The sequence below is a fragment of the Notamacropus eugenii genome, chromosome 7 (genome assembly GCF_028372415.1).
Source record: "Notamacropus eugenii isolate mMacEug1 chromosome 7, mMacEug1.pri_v2, whole genome shotgun sequence".
Classification (NCBI taxonomy): Eukaryota; Metazoa; Chordata; class Mammalia; order Diprotodontia; family Macropodidae; genus Notamacropus; species Notamacropus eugenii.
Window position 1 is genome coordinate 15,869,078 of NC_092878.1, and position 20,779 is coordinate 15,889,856.

A 20,779-nucleotide genomic window follows, 5' to 3' on the forward strand; every position below is an offset into this window, starting at 1 on the left:
TCCCCCCAAACAGGACTTCTCAGGTCCTGTCTGTGCTTTTGTAGCCCATCTGTACTGTGCTCTCCTAACAGCTTGAGGTGAGAGACATTTTCTTTCAATATTCCTGCCTTTCTTGGGTTGCAAATTGGCTTCACTCTTTTATTCTGTGGATGCTGCAACTCCAGAATTTGTTTAGAGTCATTTTTTCCAGGTTATTGACTGAGTTTGTTGCAAGAACTCTCTCAAGTCCCTGCTCTTACTCTGCCCTCTTGCCGCCCCCCTCTCCCACAGCCCTCCCCTCAGGCCTTCTTGACTCCACTCTTTGCAGTTTATCCACAGCATCACCTAGCTGCCTCATCTTACTGAGTTATAAAAGCAGACAAATGAGCCATCATATGGAGAAGCAAACACAGAACTTGTATTTAAACATTCTTGTGACTCATGAGGTCTGCATAAGTCCTCAAATTTATGGAAGGAAAGAGTAGACTCCCTTTCTCTCTGGAGTTGCTTTTACACATTGTAAGTCACATTGAGGAGAGCTAAACCAAAAGACAAGCATTTAAGTGGGATACATGGGCTATTTAGTTTTCTAATGATCCCTAGTTCTTTACTCTCTTTGATTTTCCTGACCTTAGTAGAATTTAAAGACAGGACAACTGATCTGTAGGAGAGAACAGACTACCTGAAGATTTGACTTCATGATTGTCTTTTCTCTTACCTTTTAGGTTAAGTAAAACTTTCCTGTATGTACTTAGATGGAGCAGTTATTAGTGTTGGATTTAGAGTCTACAAAACCTAAGCTGAAATATGATGTCAGAAATTAATGAGAAATCTGAATTTATGAATTTGTTAACTGCTTAATCTGCTTTCAGTTTCTCTTCTGAAAAGTAGGAATAACAGCACTTATTTATAAGTTACTTATTTATAAGTTATTTATAAGTAACTCAATTGAGTTATTTATAAAAATTTTGCAAATATTAAAACAATGTATATATATATATATATATACACATATATATATTAGATACTATTAAGTATTATGTCAGTCTGAGTGTTTTCATTCAAGTGAAGTACATTTTTGTCCTTTTGTTTTGAGATCTAGAAATGAGACAACTTCTGACATACTGGAGAAAATTCTGAAGGTAGAGAGAAATAAAGTCAAATAGATTCTGATTTTCTTAAATGAATTCTTGGGAGAGAGTTTAAACCAAAGACAAATTTCATATAAGAAATGCCCATATATATTTAAACTCTGAGTTTTGATTCTGGATATTAGTTACAGGAAGATTATTTTGATGGCAGTTTACAGGGTAGATAGAGGCAAGAGACTTAAAGAAAGCAGAAAAATTATAAGGTTGCCAAATAGTCTAGTTGATAAGAGAACAAACTAGGGTCATGGCAGTATGAATGGCAAGGACAAAGTAAAGGTGTCATGTATATAAATAAAATGATCTTGGTGGATAAGAGAGAGGTTGTAACAGAAGACTACTTCAACATTTGGATCCTGGATGACCAGGATAATAGTGGTTATATCAATTAAATAAGAGAATTTCAGAGTTCAATGGAGGTCTCTATGCCTCCATAGTAGAGCCTCCATTTTAATCTTTTTCTCTATAAATATTCGTTTCTGTCCTTGAATGAGTTACACAGACAAACTTTTTCTGAAGCAAATTCAGATAGAGGATATGCCTATCACTTTGGTGAAATTTGTATATATTTTAATGAACAGACAACAAATCTTTGCTTTGAAGCCTAGAGAAAACCATCATGACTCTGTAATAATTCCCATGAGAACTTTCTCTTCAGGTTCTATGGTCATTATTATCTAAAAATGTGTCTATTTTTTCCCTGCCTGCTTGGGAATTCATATATGTCTCTTCCTGGAGTCCCAGAAAACCCATCATCTTCTCTCTGTATGTGTCTCATTGAAGAACTTCTTCCTTTATTTCTTCATCTGAGGGTGGTAGGTTTAAAGGCCAATGCTATACTATACAGGGCCTTTTGTATTAGACTCAGAGAGATTTCTATATAGGCTTGGTAAATGAATGCCAAAGATGGATTTTTCCTAATCAAAAAGAATTAAGACACAGTCATCCTCAAGTAGTTTCTGGATAACTGTTTCTGGGTTTTAGAGAATTAGGACATCTGACATTTTGTCATTCACCTTCCAGTTCACTTAATTGTACTTAAATTCAATTCTATCTATGTTTATTAATTGCTTACCAGTTTTGTTCAGTATGTTTTTATTGGGGATATATAGATGAAAAATGATATAGTCTCTGCTTTGAAGAAGTTTGCTACCTGAATGAAATGGACTACCAGAACCCTTCCATATCTATATCTATGATCCTTTTGGATGTTGTGGCTACTTCAAGCCACAATTATAGGAATATTGTGGGACACATGTGATAATGAGTGTTTTATGGTTTGTGTATAACTTTGCATTATTTCATGTGAAGTAAATGATTCAAATGAAGTAATGAATAAAAAGAGCCTTGAAAATAATCTGGCATATGTGTGTGTGCATGTGTGTATGTGTGTATGCAAACAATTATCCTGATAACTATTATTATTAGATGCGTGATGGCAAAGAATTTATGTGCACCATTTTGCTGTTGAGTATAACATCCCTGTGTGGGAGGTAGGGTATCTATTATTCTAATTTTACAATGGAGAAAACAGGTGTGAGAAGTTCAGTGATTTCCTCATAAAGGAATGGAACCCAATTCTCTGCCTCCAAGTCTAGCACTAATTCATGATCCTTCTCGTGTAAATATAGAAGTATGAGAACACCATAGATAACAAAGAGTGATAATAACAATATAAAGAACACTTCAAAACAAGGAGGATGTGGTCACATTTTGCTGGGTGGATCAGAGAAGGCTTAATGTATTAGGCGACATTAGCGTTAGTGAGTAAAAATGCTGAGTGGTGACATTTTGTGCCTGGAGGAAACCTATGAAAATGTGTCAAGGAAGTCAAAAACAAGATGAGAAGAGGAAACATGCAGTTTTCAGTTCTGTTTTGTTGTAGACAGACTTTAACACTGAGGGCATGAAAGGACTCAAAGGCAAGACAAAGGGAATTATATTTTATATATATTTATATATCTATTTTCAGTAGAAAAACACTGATGGATTTTGAGATGGGGACTAGAATATTACCTATGAAAATGATATTTTCAGCTGTGTAAATAATGAATCAGAACATGGAACTTTAACTTGAGACCTATGAACTTGTTTGTTAAAAATACTATTTTGATTTTTTTTAAAAATATAATTAGTTTTCTTTGTAAGCGATTTAATTTTATTTAATGCCTTTATAAACATTCTCAGGAATCCATATGTTTTACCAGACTTCTGAAAGGACCTGTGACCCAGAATAAGATAAAAAATTGTAGAGAAGGATCGGTAGCAAACAAAATGAAGAAATCGCCTTGGATTAAAACAGTCCAATTCAATTTCTTTTAATTTGGCCAGTAAACATCAAGGTGAAAAATGTTGAGAGCCTGAACTAAGTTAATGTCTTTGTGAATGGAAACTAGGGGACAGCTTCAAGCTATATTGTAGAAAGATATTTGGAAGAATTTAGTAATTGTCTTGCATAGGTAAGGGAGAGATAAAAAGGGAAGGGTTCTAAATTACTATAAATTTCCAGGCTGGATGATTGAGATAAGTTGGCAGAGGGGCAGGTTTAGGAGGGAAGGTAGCAAAGGAGGAAAAGTATTCCACCTTTCTCCATCTCACTATGTATTCTCTTGCATTTGTTCTTTTGCATGAGTCATCCTCCATGTCTCGCTTGTCCTTCCTTCCAGCTCCTCATGTTGATTTCCATTATTATTTTCTCAATGAACTAGTAATTTAGATTGAAAAACTGATCACTATTTTCTTACTCATCCCTCTCCCCTTCCCCCATTCATATCCAAACAGTGGCCAAATCTAAAATAACTAAGTGTTCCTTGAATCTATTTCCATCCATAGTTCACATAGTTTCTAGAATGATTTTTCTAAAACTGTCATCAGACTTTATTACTACATTACCTGATACAGTTTAGAGGCTTCCTTTTACATCAAGGATAAAATATGAGTTTATTTAGCATATAAGCCTCTTTATAATAATAACAGGCACTATTTCCAGTGTGTTGCATTAAGTTTTGCAAAACATCATATGAATGTTTTCTTATTTGATCCTCATGATAATCCCATTAGATAGATGACTATCCTCATTTTAAGATGAGTCACTTGAGCCTGAGAAAAATTAAGTGACTTGACCGGGTGACACAGCTAGTATCTGAGAAAGGATTTCAACTCAGGAGTTTTTGAACTCCATGTCCAGGACATCTTTTATCTATCTGTCTGTCTATCTATCTGTCTATCTATCTATCTATCTATCTATCTATCTATCTATCTATCTATCTATCTATCTACATACCTACCTACCTACCTACCTACCTACCTACCTATCTATTGTACAGGTGACAATATCCTATTCACATTCAGAGTTATGCATGTAATTGTGTATTCCCCTTAATCATATTCTTTTATAAATTTTCCTCTCTTTGCCCTCACTCTTCCCCCTTTCTCCCTTCAAAAAGAAAAATAAAAGGGGTAGAGATGCAAGAAGGAAAGTGTCAACACAAGCAATTTTAAATAGAAGTGCTTGGATAGTCTCTTTAGCCTTTACCCTCTTCATTCAGGATACATTTAGATCCTGGTTCTTATCATCTCTTTGCTTTTCATTTCCCCTTTATGTTCTCTGTAGTTGGAGTATTTTTTTTTTGCTTGTCTATTCCCTCCTCAATTTTTCACTCCATTTACCCTCACTCTATCCTCTTTCTTCTTTCTTTTTTCCTATTTCTTTCTTTAAATTAATATATTTATACACCAAATTCTGTGTGTGTGAGTGATTGTGGTGTGCGTGTTTATTCCCCTGTGGGCATGCATGTGCAAAGTGTCAGTGTGAGAGACACAGAGATCTTCCTTTGCCTTGTTAGGTAAGTGTGAGATTCCAAGATGTCCCTCTCACCAAAACTTCCTGTCTATTTTAACATTCACTTTTATCCATGCTAACTTTGAAAAAATATTAAAAATCACATAAAATTGTATATCCTTTCCATTTTCCCCTTGTGTCCTCTTTTTTCTTTCTCCTTTTTCTTCTCTTAAACCTAATAAAATACAAACAATAACAATGTTTGTCTTTTTGCACTCTCCCATTGACCATTTAAAACAGTAGCATTCTCTAGGGACCTTTGCTCTTCTTCTCTTTTAAAACATAATCAATTGATTGTGATTCAGATCCTTTTTTAAAGTAACTATTTTGTGTTCAATGTTGTACAATCACTTCCATTTACCTAAGATTTTTTCTCCACCCTTACTCTATTCCTCCTCTCTCTCCACTTCCTCCCTCAGCGTGCAAACTTGTGTAGGTTCCATACATACATTCCTATTAAATACAATTTCACCATAGTCATGTTGAATAGAATAGTTAAAAGGAATGGGAGAAAACAAAAAACAAAAGAAAACATACCGTAACACAAAAGAAAGTTGTCTGCTTCATTCTGTGATCCAATTCCATAACTCTTTCTCTGGATGTGTAAGGTGTTTTGCATCAAAAGTTCATTGGGAATTTTTTGGATTCTTGCTTTTCTATAGAAGAATAAGTCTACCAGAAAAATTCATTGCACACTGTCATTGTTGCTGTGTACAAAGTTCTCCTGGTTCTGCTACTTCCACTCAGCATCAGTTCATGTAAGTCTTTCCAAGCTTCTCTGAAGTCTTCTTGTTCATCATTTCGTATAGCACAAGAGTATTCCATTACATTCATATGCCACAACTTGTTCAACCCAATTGATGGAAATCCCCTTGATTTTCAGATTTTGGCCACCATAAAGAATGCTGCTATAAATATTTTTGTGCATGTGGGACTCTTTCCCATTTTTAAGATGCCTTTGGGATGCGGACATAAAAGCGATATTGCTGGATCAAAGGGTATGCATATTTTTGTAGTCCGTTGAGCACAGTTCCAAATTACTCGCCAGAATGGCTGCATCAGTTCACAGCTACACCAACAATGAATTAGTTTTGTAAATCTCCCTCATCTTCCCCAATGTTTGTCATCTTCCTGCTTTGTCATGTTAGTCATAGGTATGATGTGGTACCTCGGAATTGTTTTGATGTGCATCTCTCTAATCAATACTGATTTAGAGCATTTTTTTATATGACTATAGATTGCTTTATTTTCTTCCTCAGAAAACAGCTTGTTGATATCCTTTGACGTTTTGTCAATTGGAGAATGACTTGTATTCTTGTATATTTGACTCAATTCTCTACATATTTTAGAAATGAGGCCTTTATCACAGAGATTAGTTGCAAAAATTTTTTCCAAGTTTACTGCATTCCTCCGAATCCTGATTGCATTGGATTTCTTTGTGCAAAAACTTCAACTTAATGTAATCAAAATAATTCATTTTGTGCTTCATAATGTTTTCTTTCTCTTGTTTAGTCAAAAATTTCTCCATTCATCTGACAAATACAGTATTCCTTGCTCCCCTAACTTGTTTATAGTATCAATCTTTATACAAAATTATGTATCCATTTGAACTTCATTCTTGTATAAGGTGTCGGGCATTGGCCTATTCCCAGGTTCCACCATAGTGTTATCCAGTTATCCCAACAATTGTTGTCAGAAAATGAGTTCTTATCCCAGATGCTGGGGTCCTTGGGTTTATCGAAGAGTAGATTGCCATATACACGGACTACTGTGTCTTGAATACCTAACACATTCCACTGGTCTACCCTTCTGTTTCTTAGGCACTACCAACAGGTTTTGATGATTGCTGCTTTAGAATATATTTTGAGATCTGGTAGGGCTAGGCCACCTTCCCTGACATTTCTTTTCATTAGTTCCCTTGATATTCTGGAACTTTTCTTCTTCCAGATGGACTTTAATAGTATTTTTCTCTCTAAAAATAATTATCTGGTAGTTTGATTGGTATAGCACTGAATAAGTAAATCAATTTAGGTGGAAATGTCATTTTTATTATGTTGACGACCTGCTCACAGGCAAATGATGTTTTTCCACTTACTTAGAGCTGACTTTATTTGTGCAAAAAATGTTTTGTGATTGTGTTCATATAGGCCCCGGATTTGTTTTGGGAGGTAGACTCCCAGATATTTCACAGTGTTTACCATAACTTTAAATGGGATTTCTCTTTCTATCAGTTGCTGTTGGGCTTAGTTAGTAGTATAGAGAATTATAGATGATTTATGTGAGTTTATTTTGTAACCTGCAACTTTGCCAAAGTTCTTTATTATTTCAAGTAGCTTTTTAGTTGATTCTCTGGGATTCTCTAAGTATATCACCATATCATCTGCAAAGAGTGATAGCTTAAGTTTCTTCTTTGCCTATTCTAATTCTTTCAATTTCTTTATCTTCTCTAATTGCCACAGCTAACATTTCTAGTGCCATATTGAATAATAGTGGTGATAAAAGGTATCCTTGTTTCACCTTTGATCTTATTGGAAATTCAGCTAGCTTATCTCCATTGCATATATGCTTGCTGACAGTTTTAGGTAGATACCGCTTATTATTTTATAGAAAATTCCATTTATGCCTATGTTCTCCAGTGTTTACGATAGGAATGTGTATTGTATTTGTTCAAAAGCTTTTTGGGCATTTATTTAGATAATCATGTGATTTCTGTTAGTTTTGTTGTTGATATGATGAAGAATACTAATAGTTTTCCTAATATTGGACTAACCCGGCATTCCTGGTAGGTATCCTACCTGATCATAATGTATTTACTTCTGAGAATTGGCTGAATTCTTTTTGAAAAAAATTTATTTAAAATTTTTGAATATATATATTCATTAGAGAAATTAGTCTTTTATTTTATTTCTCTGTTTTGGTTCTTCCTGCTTTAGGTATCAGAACCATATTTGTATCCTAAAAAGAATTAGGTAGAACTCCTTCTTTGCCAACTTTCCCAAGTAAACAATATAGTATTGAAATTACCTCTTTTCTAAATATTTGATGAATTATCTTGTAAATTCATCTGACGCTAGAGAGTTTTTCCTAGGGAGTTTGTTGATGACTTGTTCAATATCTTTTTCTGGGATGGAGTGATTTAAATGTTCAACTTTCTCTTCTGTTAATCTGGGCAATTTATGTATTTTTAAAATAAACATCCATCTTATTTAGACTGTTGAATTTATGGGCATGCAGTTGGGCAAAGTAATTTGTAAATATTGTTTTAATTTCCTCCGCACTGGAGGTTTGTTCATCCTTTTTGTTTTGATATTGGTAATTTTGTTTCCTTCTTTCTTTTTTTAAATCACATTGACTAAAAATTTCTCAATTTCATTGCTTTTTTATAAAACCAACTCTTACTTGTATTTGTTAGTTCAATAGTTTTCTTAATTTCAATTTTATTTATCTCTCCTTTGCATTTCAGTATTTCTAATTTGGTATTTACTTGGGGATTTTCAATTTGTTCTTTTTCTATGTTGTTCAGCTTCATGCTCAATTCATTGATCTCATCTTTCTCTATTTTATTCATGTAAGCATTTAAAGATATAAAACTTCCATAAAACTGCTTTTCCAGTATCCCATCAGATTTGGTAGGTTGTCTCATTATTGTCTTTCTCTTGAATGAAGTGGTTGTCTGTTTCTTTGATTTGTTGTTTAACCACCTCATTATTTAGGATTAGATTACTAAGTTTCCAATTAATTTTAGGATTATTTTTCTATGTTTTTTTTTTTTTTACGTGTAATTCTTTTGCATTGTGATCTGAGAAGGACGCATTGACTATCTGTCTTTCTGCACTGGATTGTGAGATTTGTATGCCCTACTACATGGTCAGTTTTTGTATATATGCCATGTAACACTGAGAAAAAAGGTATATTCCTTTTTCCCCCATTCAGTTTCCTTCAGACACCTATCACCGTATCTTATCCAGAGTTTTATTCACTTCCTTAAATTCTGTCTTGTTTATTTTGAGGTAAGATTTATTACGTTCAGTGACTGGGAAGTTAAAGTCCTCTACTAGTATAGTTTTGCTGTCTATTTCTCCCTGTAACTCCCTTAGTTTCTCCTCTAAGAATCTGGATGCTATACCATTTGGCACATATATGTTTAGTAATGATATTGCTTCATTTTTTATCATGCCCTGGTTTTTCGTTTGTTCCTGTTTTTTTCAAGGTATCTGATCATTCCTAAATTACTTCTTCTCTGCCTTTTCTCCATGTTCTGCATGTTTAAATTAATAAATTTATAATTTTCCATATTTTGACCTTTTCCTAACATCTCTTGTTTCCCCCACAACTGAATTAATCAGTTTTTTACTTCATCCTCTTTTTCAAGATATCTATCACTTTGTGATATTTGTGACCTTTTGTCTGAGCTGTGCTTTTTAAGATGTTTTCTTCAATAGTTATATTTTTGTTTTATCTCTCGATTAATTTCGTCTATACACTCACATTCCCTATGGAAAAGTAATTTTTTCTTGGATTCTATTGTGCTAAATTTTTAGTCAATCTTATCTGCTATATTTCCTTATTGAACCTCTAAGTCATGATATTTCTTCATTGTGTTAGAAAGATTTTCCTTTTACTCATATTCCTCAGTCCATGCATAGTAATTTTTGTGCCAGGGCTAGGTTCTACCCTCTCCCATTCCTCCCAAAAGAAATGGATAACTAGATCCTCATACTAAAGTGCATAATAGCCTACATAACTAATCTCAATACTTTCAAAATCTCCCGTATCTGAAATGCATACAGAAGTAAACATCGTCATCTTAATAAATACGACTGATCTAGTCACTAACCAGAGAAAGGACACGTATTTTTAGTCTATTGGAAATTTTGCTGGATGATGTGAATGCAAGGAAACCAACAAAAGGCATTGCTGAATAGTATGTATGCAATGCAAATACAAAGTTGTAAATATTATTATCTAATCCTACATAATGATTAAAATTGGTAATAATAAGAAGGGTAGAACGTAGCTAATGGTTTGCATCTTAAATACTTGTTCATAGAAAAGTGATTACTGAATTTTTAAAATCTGAGTACCTTTTCTTAATATCTAATTACTATTTAAAATATACTTATTAGAGCTAAAAATCAATCTGATATTCTTTAGTATCCAAACACATTTGAAAATGATGAGAAATATTTCCAAGAGGTGAAAGGGTTTCTTGCCCACTCATGGGAGTTGTTGGTCAAGCAGTCTATCTAACTAGGCAGACTAAGTTGAACATTTTCACAGAATACTATTCTGTTCTACACCTTTAGCTGAAAAAAAATCAATTTAAACCTAATGGGTAATCATTAGGAAGAGAGCATTATAGATCTACAAATGGAAGCAAATTTAGAAGTCATCTGGTGTCACATTCTCCTGTCTGAGGGCAGGAAAACTGCTGCCCAGTCACTAAATTCCTTCTGATTGTTTCGTTCTACCAAATCAGTCAGTACTATAGAGATGCAGTCTGTCTTTTTTCCAAAGAGTAAGCTAGTTACTCTGTCTCTTGATTTTTATTATTTACCCTTTTATTTTAACAATACACCATCTTAAATATTTCTGTCATTAATTAAATCTCTGAGACATATTTCAAAGAGGTTTTGATATCCATTATTTTCTATAATGAATCAATATATACTCTTCCTAATTCTCAATAATATTCAATAATACTCGTCTAAAACTATTTCTTTTTCAGATTCTTACCTTCAGAGAATTTCTGTATGCTTGAAATATATCAAGTAGGTGAAGATGAAGAATAACTCTATGCTAAATGAGTTCATTTTGTTAGGACTCACCAATTCCTGGGAGCTTGAGATTTTCCTTTTTGTGATCTTCTTCCTGGCTTATACATCAATCATGGCTGGAAACAGTCTGATTATATTGATGGTGGTTTTAGATTCCCACTTGCACTCCACTCCCATGTACTTCCTTCTGGCCAACCTCTCCTTTCTTGATATGACCCTTTCTACTGTTACTGTCCCTAAGATGATCACAGACTTGTTCAGGGAGAAGAAAACCATCTCATTATGGGGTTGTATGGCCCAGATATTTCTTGTTCATCTCTTTGGGGGCAGCGAGGCGGCTCTTCTAATAGTCATGGCTGTTGATCGTTATGTTGCAATATGTAAACCCCTCCACTATACAACTATCATGAACTGGCGAATTTTGGTAGGCAGTGTGCTTCTTTCATGGTTTGTTGGCTTTGTGCACACCATGAGTCAAATGGCCTTTGCTGTAACCTTGCCCTTCTGTGGTCCTAATGTGATTGATGATGTTTTTTGTGACCTTCCCCTGGTGATGACCCTTGCCTGCACTGAAACCTATATCCTGGACCTCCTTGCTGCTGCTGACAATGGGCTGCTTTCATTGATCTGCTTCCTCCTCTTGCTTGTCTCCTACAGTGTCATCTTGCTCACTGTTCACCGTCACTCCTCTGGTGGGCTTTCTAAGGCTCTGTCTACACTGTCTGCTCACATCACAGTTGTTACTCTCTTCTTCGGACCACTTACCTTAATCTATGCTTGGCCATCTAGTAGCTATGCACTGGATAAATTTCTCTCAGTGTTTTTCTCTGTTATTACTCCTCTCCTGAATCCAGTCATCTATAGTTTAAAGAATCAGAAGATCAAGGCAGCCATGATTAGAATGAGAAGTCGGCACATCAGTTCTTTGCCAGTACTCTAGGCAATGCTCATGATAATGAAAATTTTCTCTGCACAACCAGGATAAATTCCTTCTTTGAATTACTATTTGTTATTTTAAGACACTTTTAAGTATCTTTGTTTTCACAAAGAAAAAATAAATTATATTTGCAGAATCATTTATAATTAATATCCTGGGAATGTGTTTTAGCTTTATGGGTTATTGTATTTTGGTGTGTGAATATATGTATATTTATTATAATAAAATAATTTATTAACTGGAATTCAAATTAAATTTGGAATTTTATATTGTAGCTAAATACCAAAAAAGTTTTATACAAGAACTTCCCTTTGACTATTCATTGCATCTATCAGATTAACTAAAATGACACAACAGGAAAATGATAAATTTTAGGAAAGATCTTGGAAAATTGGGGCACTAATTCATTGTTGGTGGAGATGTAGACTGATCCAACCATTCTGGAGGACCATTTGGAGCTGATCCCAAAGGGAAATTAAACTCTTCAAGTACTTTGATCCAGGAATACAACTATTAAGTCTGTATCCCAAAGAGATCATAAAAAAAAAAAACAGAAAAGGACTTACATGTACAAAAAATATTTATAGCAGTTCTTTATGTTGTGGCAAAGAATTGGACATTAAGGGGGGTGCCATCAATTGGGGAATTGCTGAACAAGTCATGGTATATAGGAACATAATGGAATACTATTATTCCATAAGAAATGGTGAGCAGGTGTATTTCAGAAAAACCTGGAAAGACTTGCATGAACTCATGCTGAATGATCAGATTCAGAACACTGAACACAGTAACAACAACAGTCTGTGTGAACATTTCTGGACTTAGATCTACTGAGCAAGGGAATGATCTAAGACAACTCCAAAGCACCCATGACAGAAAATGCTATCAATGTCCAGATAATCAGCTATGGGGTCTGAATGCAGATTGAAGCATACTATTTTTTCTTTTGTTTTCTTTTTTGTAGCTTTTTCTTTCACTTTTGTTCTGATCTCTCACAACATGACTAATGTGGAAATGTGTTTAATATGATCATACATGCATAGTCTACATCATATTGCATGCCATCTTGGGAAAGCATAAAGGAAGAAAGGAAGGGAGAATTTAGAACTCAAAATCTTATAAAAATGAATGTTGAAATCCACAAATGAATACATTTTGAAAAATAAAAATAATCAATTCTGAAAGACTTATCAACATAATGACTCTCCACAATCCTAAAGGACTCATAATGACAATGATATATACTTTCAGATAGAGAGTTGTTGGAGTCAGAGTACAGATTAAAGTACATTTTATCTTTCTTTTCCGTTCTTTCTTTTCTTTTGAACTTGTCTAAGGAAGGACTTTGTTTTCCATGACTATCCATATTTGAAATGGGTTTTATTTTTCTTACCTTCTTAATAAGAAGGAAGAAGGGGAAGAGGATGGGAGAAAATTCAGGACTGAAAAAAATAAAATTGAATTAAAAAAAAGAGAAACCTATTCCAAATCCTCAGAGCTATCCATAAAACCCAAAGAAGGAAATGTAACCAGACTGGTATAAGCCAGAGATTACAGGCCATAGCTGTTTTGTTGATAACCTTCAAAAAGCAAGAGTAGTAAAAGCAATTGCTATTTGGACAGTGATTCTGAGAAGCAAGCAGTTACTAGATGATGAAGCAGAAATGATAGGGGCCTAAGGAGGAAAGTGAACATCACCTGAGTGTATGAGAATGTCATATTACCATGACAGTACTTCATCTGTTTTATTCCTTCTTGTGGACATAATTGGAGATATTCACAGTGTTGAATTTAGAGTCAGAAGGTTTGAATTTAAATTCTTCCTGTACAACTTCTATGACCTTAGGGAAGTCAACTCATTTCAACAGGCATTCTTGAAATGATAGGGTTGTAATAGTTAACTTGCAAAGCCCCTTCCAGACTTCAATGTATAAGTTTTTGAACATAGCCTCCATATGTTTCCTGACCTCTGAAATGAATCAGATATCTGAGAAAGGATCTACTTTAAATACTTTCTGAATCTGCCTATTGATATTCTCAAGAGACATACCTAGACTAGAGAAGATAAATCTTTTAGCTCATGGCACTGGGATTTTTAGGAAGTGTATGTTTCCTTTGGTTCTTTAATCCTCCATCCATCATTCATTGTGGACTACAACTGTGCTCATGCTATGCCTCACCCATATCCATAGTGCAACTGACCTCTTTCTCCCTTAACAGTATCCAAGATTTGTATTCCCCAGTGACTAGCAGGGTTAAGTATTCTGCCATCTTATCTTTGATGTATGCAAATGTAGGCAACATGGTTTGGTGGAAAAAACTAGCTTTGAAGCCTGACTTGGACAAATTTTCGAACTTCTCTCTGTCTCAACAGAAAAAGGGAATCGTTTAGATAAGATGATATCAAAAGTTCTTACACTTCTAAATTTGCGGTCTGAGTCTTACTAAATCACTGGATTTAGTGAAATGTCTGTAACAATGCCTTACCTACAAATTGGCATGTTCATTGCAAACACCTCCGTTCAAGATCTGAGAACTGAAGAAGGGTTGGTATTATTGGTGCTGTGGGTGTAGGAAGACAGATTTCCTCTGTCTAAGTGCCCAAACAAAAATTTGAGTGGACGATAGCAAAAGTAGTAATAAAGTGATGAAAAACTATGGACAACTTTTCATGCCTCAGTTGAGATCTAGCCATATACTGTTCTACTCCATCCCTTAGGAGTGACCTCAGAAACAGTAACTTTATAATGATTTCCTGAAGCATCTCCTCTTGTGCTATATTTACCGCTTGTTTCAGGTTCCAGAATATCTAGTTGTGACTCTGGTGATCTGAGGATTTCAGCATTCAACACATGATTTTTCAAGACAAAAATCCTGATAAGTAAAAACCTTCATTCATTCTACCATCCTTGCTAATTATTATTCTGTTTTTCAGCTCCCTTTCTATAGTCAATTTCCTAAGAACATTGTCTAGCCAGTGAATCCACTGGTTATCTCCACACTCAGTTCACAAGGCTCTGAAAACTATCATCCTGCTACATAAATTTATTGTTACTGCTTCTCTCTCTCTCTCTCTCTCTCTCTCTCTCTCTCTCTCTCTCTCTCTCTCTCTCTCTCTCTCTCTCTCATTCTTAGTTATGGCTCTGGTGATCTTGGAGTTTGGTCATTTGGCAAAGGTTAATGTTCAAGGTAAAAAATTTTACAAACACACCAAATTGTCCCTACATCAACATGTGAATTTAAATGAATAAAACTAATAGTGTTGCAAACAATTTCCTTACCTTTCTTGTGAATATTTAATATTTTGCGCTCTAACTCACATCCTGTCAAGCACAAATGTATTGTAGTTTATAAATTAGTAGGCTCCATTTTTGTTGATTTCTTTCCTAATTGTTTGAAAAAAATGCAAAAATGTGTCAAACAAGAACACCTTCTGAATGAACGCAAAAGACAATATCACAACTAGTTAGCAGTTTCCAAAAGAAACAAAGAGATACCCTTGTATCATCTATGAAATAGAAAGTGATGGAACTAAGCATATATCAAGGAGTTGATTAAGGGGTATCAGACTTCTCAGTATACGAAGAAATACCTGAATGTTGAAGTTTTATATTTTCACCTGGAAAATGAGGGTCAATTCAAAACTAGGGAGTCTCAGAGATGTGCAGGCAGGATTCTAGGGTAATTGACTTTGATAGAAAATGTTGTAAGATTGCGTCTGTGGACTAAACTTTGTAATTTCAGGCTCTACTATGATTTGGCTGGTGAGATTAGCCTCAACAATGAAGTTAGGAAGACCATTTGTCTCTGGTTGGCTTGCCTACTGTTGTTTTTTTTTTTTCCTGAAATTATCTGGATAACGTGGTAGCTGTCAATGTGTCCATTAATCACTCCAATTTTTGTTATCAACTGTGGTGAGGAATGATGTTTGTGGAGATTTTCATGGATGAGTGAAACAGGTCTTCATTTTTTTACATAGGTATTTTCAGTGATAGGTTTTTTTAAGCATAGAATTTCCTCCATATATTTGTATACATCTGAAAAAAATTTCATATCAGTAGTGTAATATTCACTAATCTCACATTAGTAAGTTCCATTATATTCATATAGCACAAATTCTCTAGCTATTTCCAAGTCAATAGGAATCTACTTGAATTCTAGGTCTTTGCTGTTAAAAAAAGAATGCTATAAATATTTTTGAGTGTATAGGACTTTTTATTATTATTCTCCTTGGAATATGTGCCTCATCAAAAGACTGGTGAATTTCAAAGTTTTTATCACTTTTTAAAAAAATAATTCCAAAATGCTTTCTGGAATACTTGGGGTCATTCACAAGTCCAACCATATTGTATAGAAGTTCTCTCTAGGCTGACCTCCTGAGTTTCTGAAGTTTTCTGCTTTACTTCATTCTGAAGAAACTTGTACTCTTGTGCCCCTCACCCCAGTTGTTGAGTTCCTAGGCAGAACCGTGCTTTAAAGAAGTGTTCAAGTCATGCAGGCTCATTTCTCTTCCAGCTTTCCTCCGCATGGTCCAGATGTCTCATTACCACCACCTTTTTACAGTTAATTCAGATTATCGACCAGATTTTCCACTGCTATTGACATGATTTGCAGTTGACTTTGATTAGAATGAGGAAAGGTTGTGCAAGGTCACCAGCCTCACTTTCTCCTTCAAAACTATATGGATCCAGTGGCCAGATATTTGCCAGAATGACTGGATATGTGCCAGGAAGCAATGGTAGACCTTGGCCCTTTTAAGTTAAGGTCTTTTTCAAGTTCTTATTTTGAGTGAGACAATACCTATTCAGTGAATAGGCCTCTTTAAGAAGTGAGTCAAGGGATGTTCCCTTTAATTAAAAAAGAAAAATGTTTCAGACTAGGATGGCGAGACCCTCAGAGTTGTTGACCAAAAGAAAAAGTTACAATTTGTATTCACTCTGCCTATGCCTCTGTCTCCCTTTCCTCTCAGAAGGAAGGTAAATTTTGGTGGCTGAAAGTTAAGTAGCTAGCTTGGGGTTTACTGGCTAGTTTTCTTTCTCAAATAAAAAACTCTAAAACACTTTCAGTTTGGAATTCATAGATTGTACATTAGTAGGTCCCTTCCCAAGCACCATGTAATGGCCATATTGCTATTATAGTACTTTTAAGAAGTTTAAGGGAAAATTCTCCATACATAATAAACTTATAGAACTTATTAGCACTCGACACTCACCTCCTCTAATGATGGTATTGGTTGTGATTCTAAAAATTGGCTTCAGATATTAGACAAATTTATGGATGTCAGATCTATTATGGGTCGTGAAGACTATTTAGGGTGAGTTACGTAAAATCCTAATTTTCTTAAATATATAGCATTCAAAGCAGCCCTATACTGACCTGAAATATCCCCTTGTACTACTTAAAATGCATGTATTTGACCTACTATGGCGTTGTTTGTGGTGAAAAAATATCCAAGTCTCTCTTATCTTTAAAACTAAATCTTTCTAAATTCTGCCATTTTCTCACATAATTGCCCAATAACTCACATCCTGGTATCTTCTAAGCTTTAGGGGAAAAAAATCTGTATTCCTCTCCCTTATCACACTAATCACATCTCTGAAATTTAGTTTCTGATCTCATCAATGAACCGAAGAAGGTCTCTCCAAAGTTATCATTGATCTCTTAATTGCTAAATCTGCTGGTCTTTTCTCAGTTTTTATACTTCTTGATATCTTCAAGGTATTTGACATCTTTGACTAGCTCCTCTTCCTGGACATTCTGTCCTTAGTGTATTTTCATTACTCTGCTCTTCTATCCTCAGAGCTATCTGACTATTCCTTAGTCTCCTTTGCTTAATCATTCTCTAAATCACTAAAATTAGTGGAAGACAAATATCCTGAGTCACTGATGGAACTGTGTATTGGGTAGAGGACTGGACCAGGAATCAGAAAGATTGATTTCAAATTTCATCTCAGACACTTAATAGTTGTTTGACCCTGGATGGGCCACAACTTCAGTCTGCCACAGTTTGCTCACCTGTAAAATTGAGATAAGGATGGTGTATCTAAATAATACTATGGATAGGAGGATCAAATGAATTCGCATTGGTAAAAATACTTTGCAAACCTTAGAGAAATATAGGAATGCTAGCTTTTATTACCCCAATTACTACTCTAAACATCATTTGATACCATTTATACTGTAACATGAGGGTGACCTATCATGGCATTTCTTTTCTTCTTATGTTTAGTTTATAGTGTGGTCCACATAGGGTAAATGATCAGTTGGTCTCAATTTCCCTCTATTCAACTGGTTGCCATAATATATTATAGGTGGAACATACAATGGATGTTGCTCCAAGTTCTGTTATTAAGTATCTGGTATTTCTCTTTCACTCAGAATGGTGTATATATGGTTCATGTGAGTGAATACTTATAATTGTGGGAATTTTGGCTTTGTTTTATCAATGCTCCTTTGAATTCTATCTATATAACTAGGCTTTGCTTTTCAGATCTGGATTGTACATGCATACATACATATACACAAATATATACACACATATACATAGATACACACATATATACATATAAATGTAGCATCGGTATGTGTAACAATATAATATATCTGTAAATATAATAGATGTATGTGATATAATGTGTAATATGTATGTTATGTATTTAACAATATAATATAGATGTTCATATAATATACACGTAATATAATATGTAAAATATAAGTCAGAGACATAGAGTGTTATATAATCAAACTGGTTGTTATATAATAAGCATCGTTCACCGTGTCTCACTATTTATGACGTAGTGGGAGAATTTGGCAGAGAGACTCCATGCCTGTACCAAAGGTTTCTGAAAGGTTCCAAAATTCATTGTTTCCCTTCGGCATATGGTCTTATTTTAAGCCAGTTGTGTTTATGCTTACAGCAAAACAAAAATGAAAGGAGAGGTTAAGCTAGAAGAGAAGTTAGAGATCAAAATAGCCAAACAGAAGTTCTTATATAAAACTTTTTATGTTTCGCTACAATATAAAATTCCAAAATTAAATTGAATTTCAGTTAATTATTCTATTACAATAAATATACACATGTTCACATGCCAAAGTACAATCACCCATATATACAACTAAAACACATTTCCAGTATATTAATTATAAAATTTTGTAAATATACTTAATACTTTTCTTTGTGAAAACAAATATACTAGAATTAAAACAACAAATAGTCATTCAAAGAAGGAATTTATCCTGGTTGTGCAGTGAAAATTTTCATTATCATGAGCCTTATTTAGAGTACTGGCCAAGAACTGATGTACTGACTCCTCATTCTAATTATGGCTGCCTTCATCTTCTGATTCCTTAAACTATAGATGATTGGATTCAGGAGAGGAGTGATAACAGAGAAAAACACTGAGAGGAATTTATCCAATACATAACTACTAGATGGCCAAGCATAGATTAAGATAACTGGTCCAAAGAAGAGAGTAACAACTGTGATGTGAGCAGACAGTGTAGACAGAGCCTTAGAAAGCCCACCAGAGGAGTGACGGTGGACAGTGAGCAAGATGACACTGTAGGAGACAAGCAAGAGGAGGAAGCAGATCAATGAAAGCAGCCCACTGTCAGCAATGACAAGGAGGTCTAGGATATAGGTCTCAGTGCAGGCAAGGCTCATCACTAGGGGAAGGTCACAGAAAACATCATCAATCATATTAGGACCACAGAAAGGCAAGGTTACAGCAAAGGCCATTTGACTCATGGTGTGCACAAAGCCAACAAACCATGAAAGAAGCACACCGCCTACCAAGATTCGCCAGTTCATGATAGTTGTATAGTGGAGGGGTTTACATATTGCAACATAACGATCAACAGCCATGACTACTAGAAGAGCCGCCTCACTGCCCCCAAAGAGATGAACAAAAAATATCTGAGCCATACAACCCCATAATGAGATGGTTTTCTTCTCCCTGAACAAGTCTGTGATCATCTTAGGGACGATAACAGTAGAAAGGGTCATGTCAATAAAGGAGAGGTTAGCTACAAGGAAGTACATGGGAGTGGAGTGCAAGTGGGTATCTAAGACCACCATTAATATAATGAGACTGTTTCCAGCCAGGATTGATGTATAAGCCAGGAAGAAGATCACAAAAAGGAAAATCTCAAGCTCCCAAGAATTGGTGAGTCCTAAGAAAATGAACTCATTTAGCACAGAGATATTCTTCATCTTCACCTACTTGATTTATTTCAAGCATACATAAATTCTCTGAAGGGAAGAATCTGAAAAAGAAATAGTTTGAGGTGAATATTATTCAATATTTTGAGAAGTATGAAAAGCATATTTTGATTTAACACAGAAAATAATGGATATCAAAACATCTTTGAAATATATCTCAGGTATTTAATTAATGAAAGAAATATTTAAGATCGTGTATTGTTAAAATAAAAGGGCAAATCATAAAAATCAAGAGACAGAGTAAGTAATTTACACTGTGGATAAAAGACAGACTGCACCTATACAGTACTGATCAATTTGGTGGAATGAAACAATCACAAGTAATTTACTGATTAGAACAGAGATTTCCTGCACTTAGACATGAGAATGTGACACCAGATGACTTCTGAGCTTGCTTCCATTTGTAGATCTATAATCCTCTCTCCCTAATGATTGCCCATAAGCTATAAATTGCTTTTTTTCAGCTAAAGATGTAGGACAGAACAGTATTCTGCAAAAATGTTCAAATTAGTCTGTCCAGTTAGACAGACTGCTTGATCAATAACTTTCATGAGTGGGCTAGAGACTTTTTGGCCTCTTGGAATTATTGCTCAGTATTTTAAAATACATTTGGACACTAAGGAATATCAGCTTGATTTTTAGTTCTAATCAGTATATTTTCAATAGTTATTAGATTTTAAGAAAAGGCACTCAAATTATAGAAGTTCATAAATCACTGTTCTATGAACCAGTATTTAAGATGCAAACCCTTAGCTACATTCTACCCTTCTCATTACTATTAATTTTATCATTAGGGCAGCTAGGCAGGGCAGTGGTTAGAGCACCAGTGCAGGAGTCAGGTGGATCTGAGTTCAAATTTCACCTCAGATACTTGAC

The 20,779-nt window shown here is 34.7% G+C and overlaps 2 protein-coding genes across 2 annotated transcripts; one reads left to right on the forward strand and one right to left on the reverse strand.

The window, feature by feature from the left end:
• The first annotated feature begins 10,749 nt into the window (after positions 1 to 10,749).
• On the forward strand, positions 10,750 to 11,685 carry LOC140514112 (olfactory receptor 4K13-like). The gene has a single exon (XM_072624137.1). It carries the CDS (start codon positions 10,750 to 10,752, stop codon positions 11,683 to 11,685), a length of 936 nt encoding a protein of 311 aa, XP_072480238.1.
• Positions 11,686 to 18,958: 7,273 nt separating this feature from the next.
• LOC140513949 (olfactory receptor 4K13-like) lies at positions 18,959 to 19,894 on the reverse strand. The gene has a single exon (XM_072623896.1). The coding sequence runs from the start codon at positions 19,892 to 19,894 to the stop codon at positions 18,959 to 18,961; it is 936 nt and encodes a 311-aa protein (XP_072479997.1).
• Positions 19,895 to 20,779: the final 885 nt, after the last annotated feature.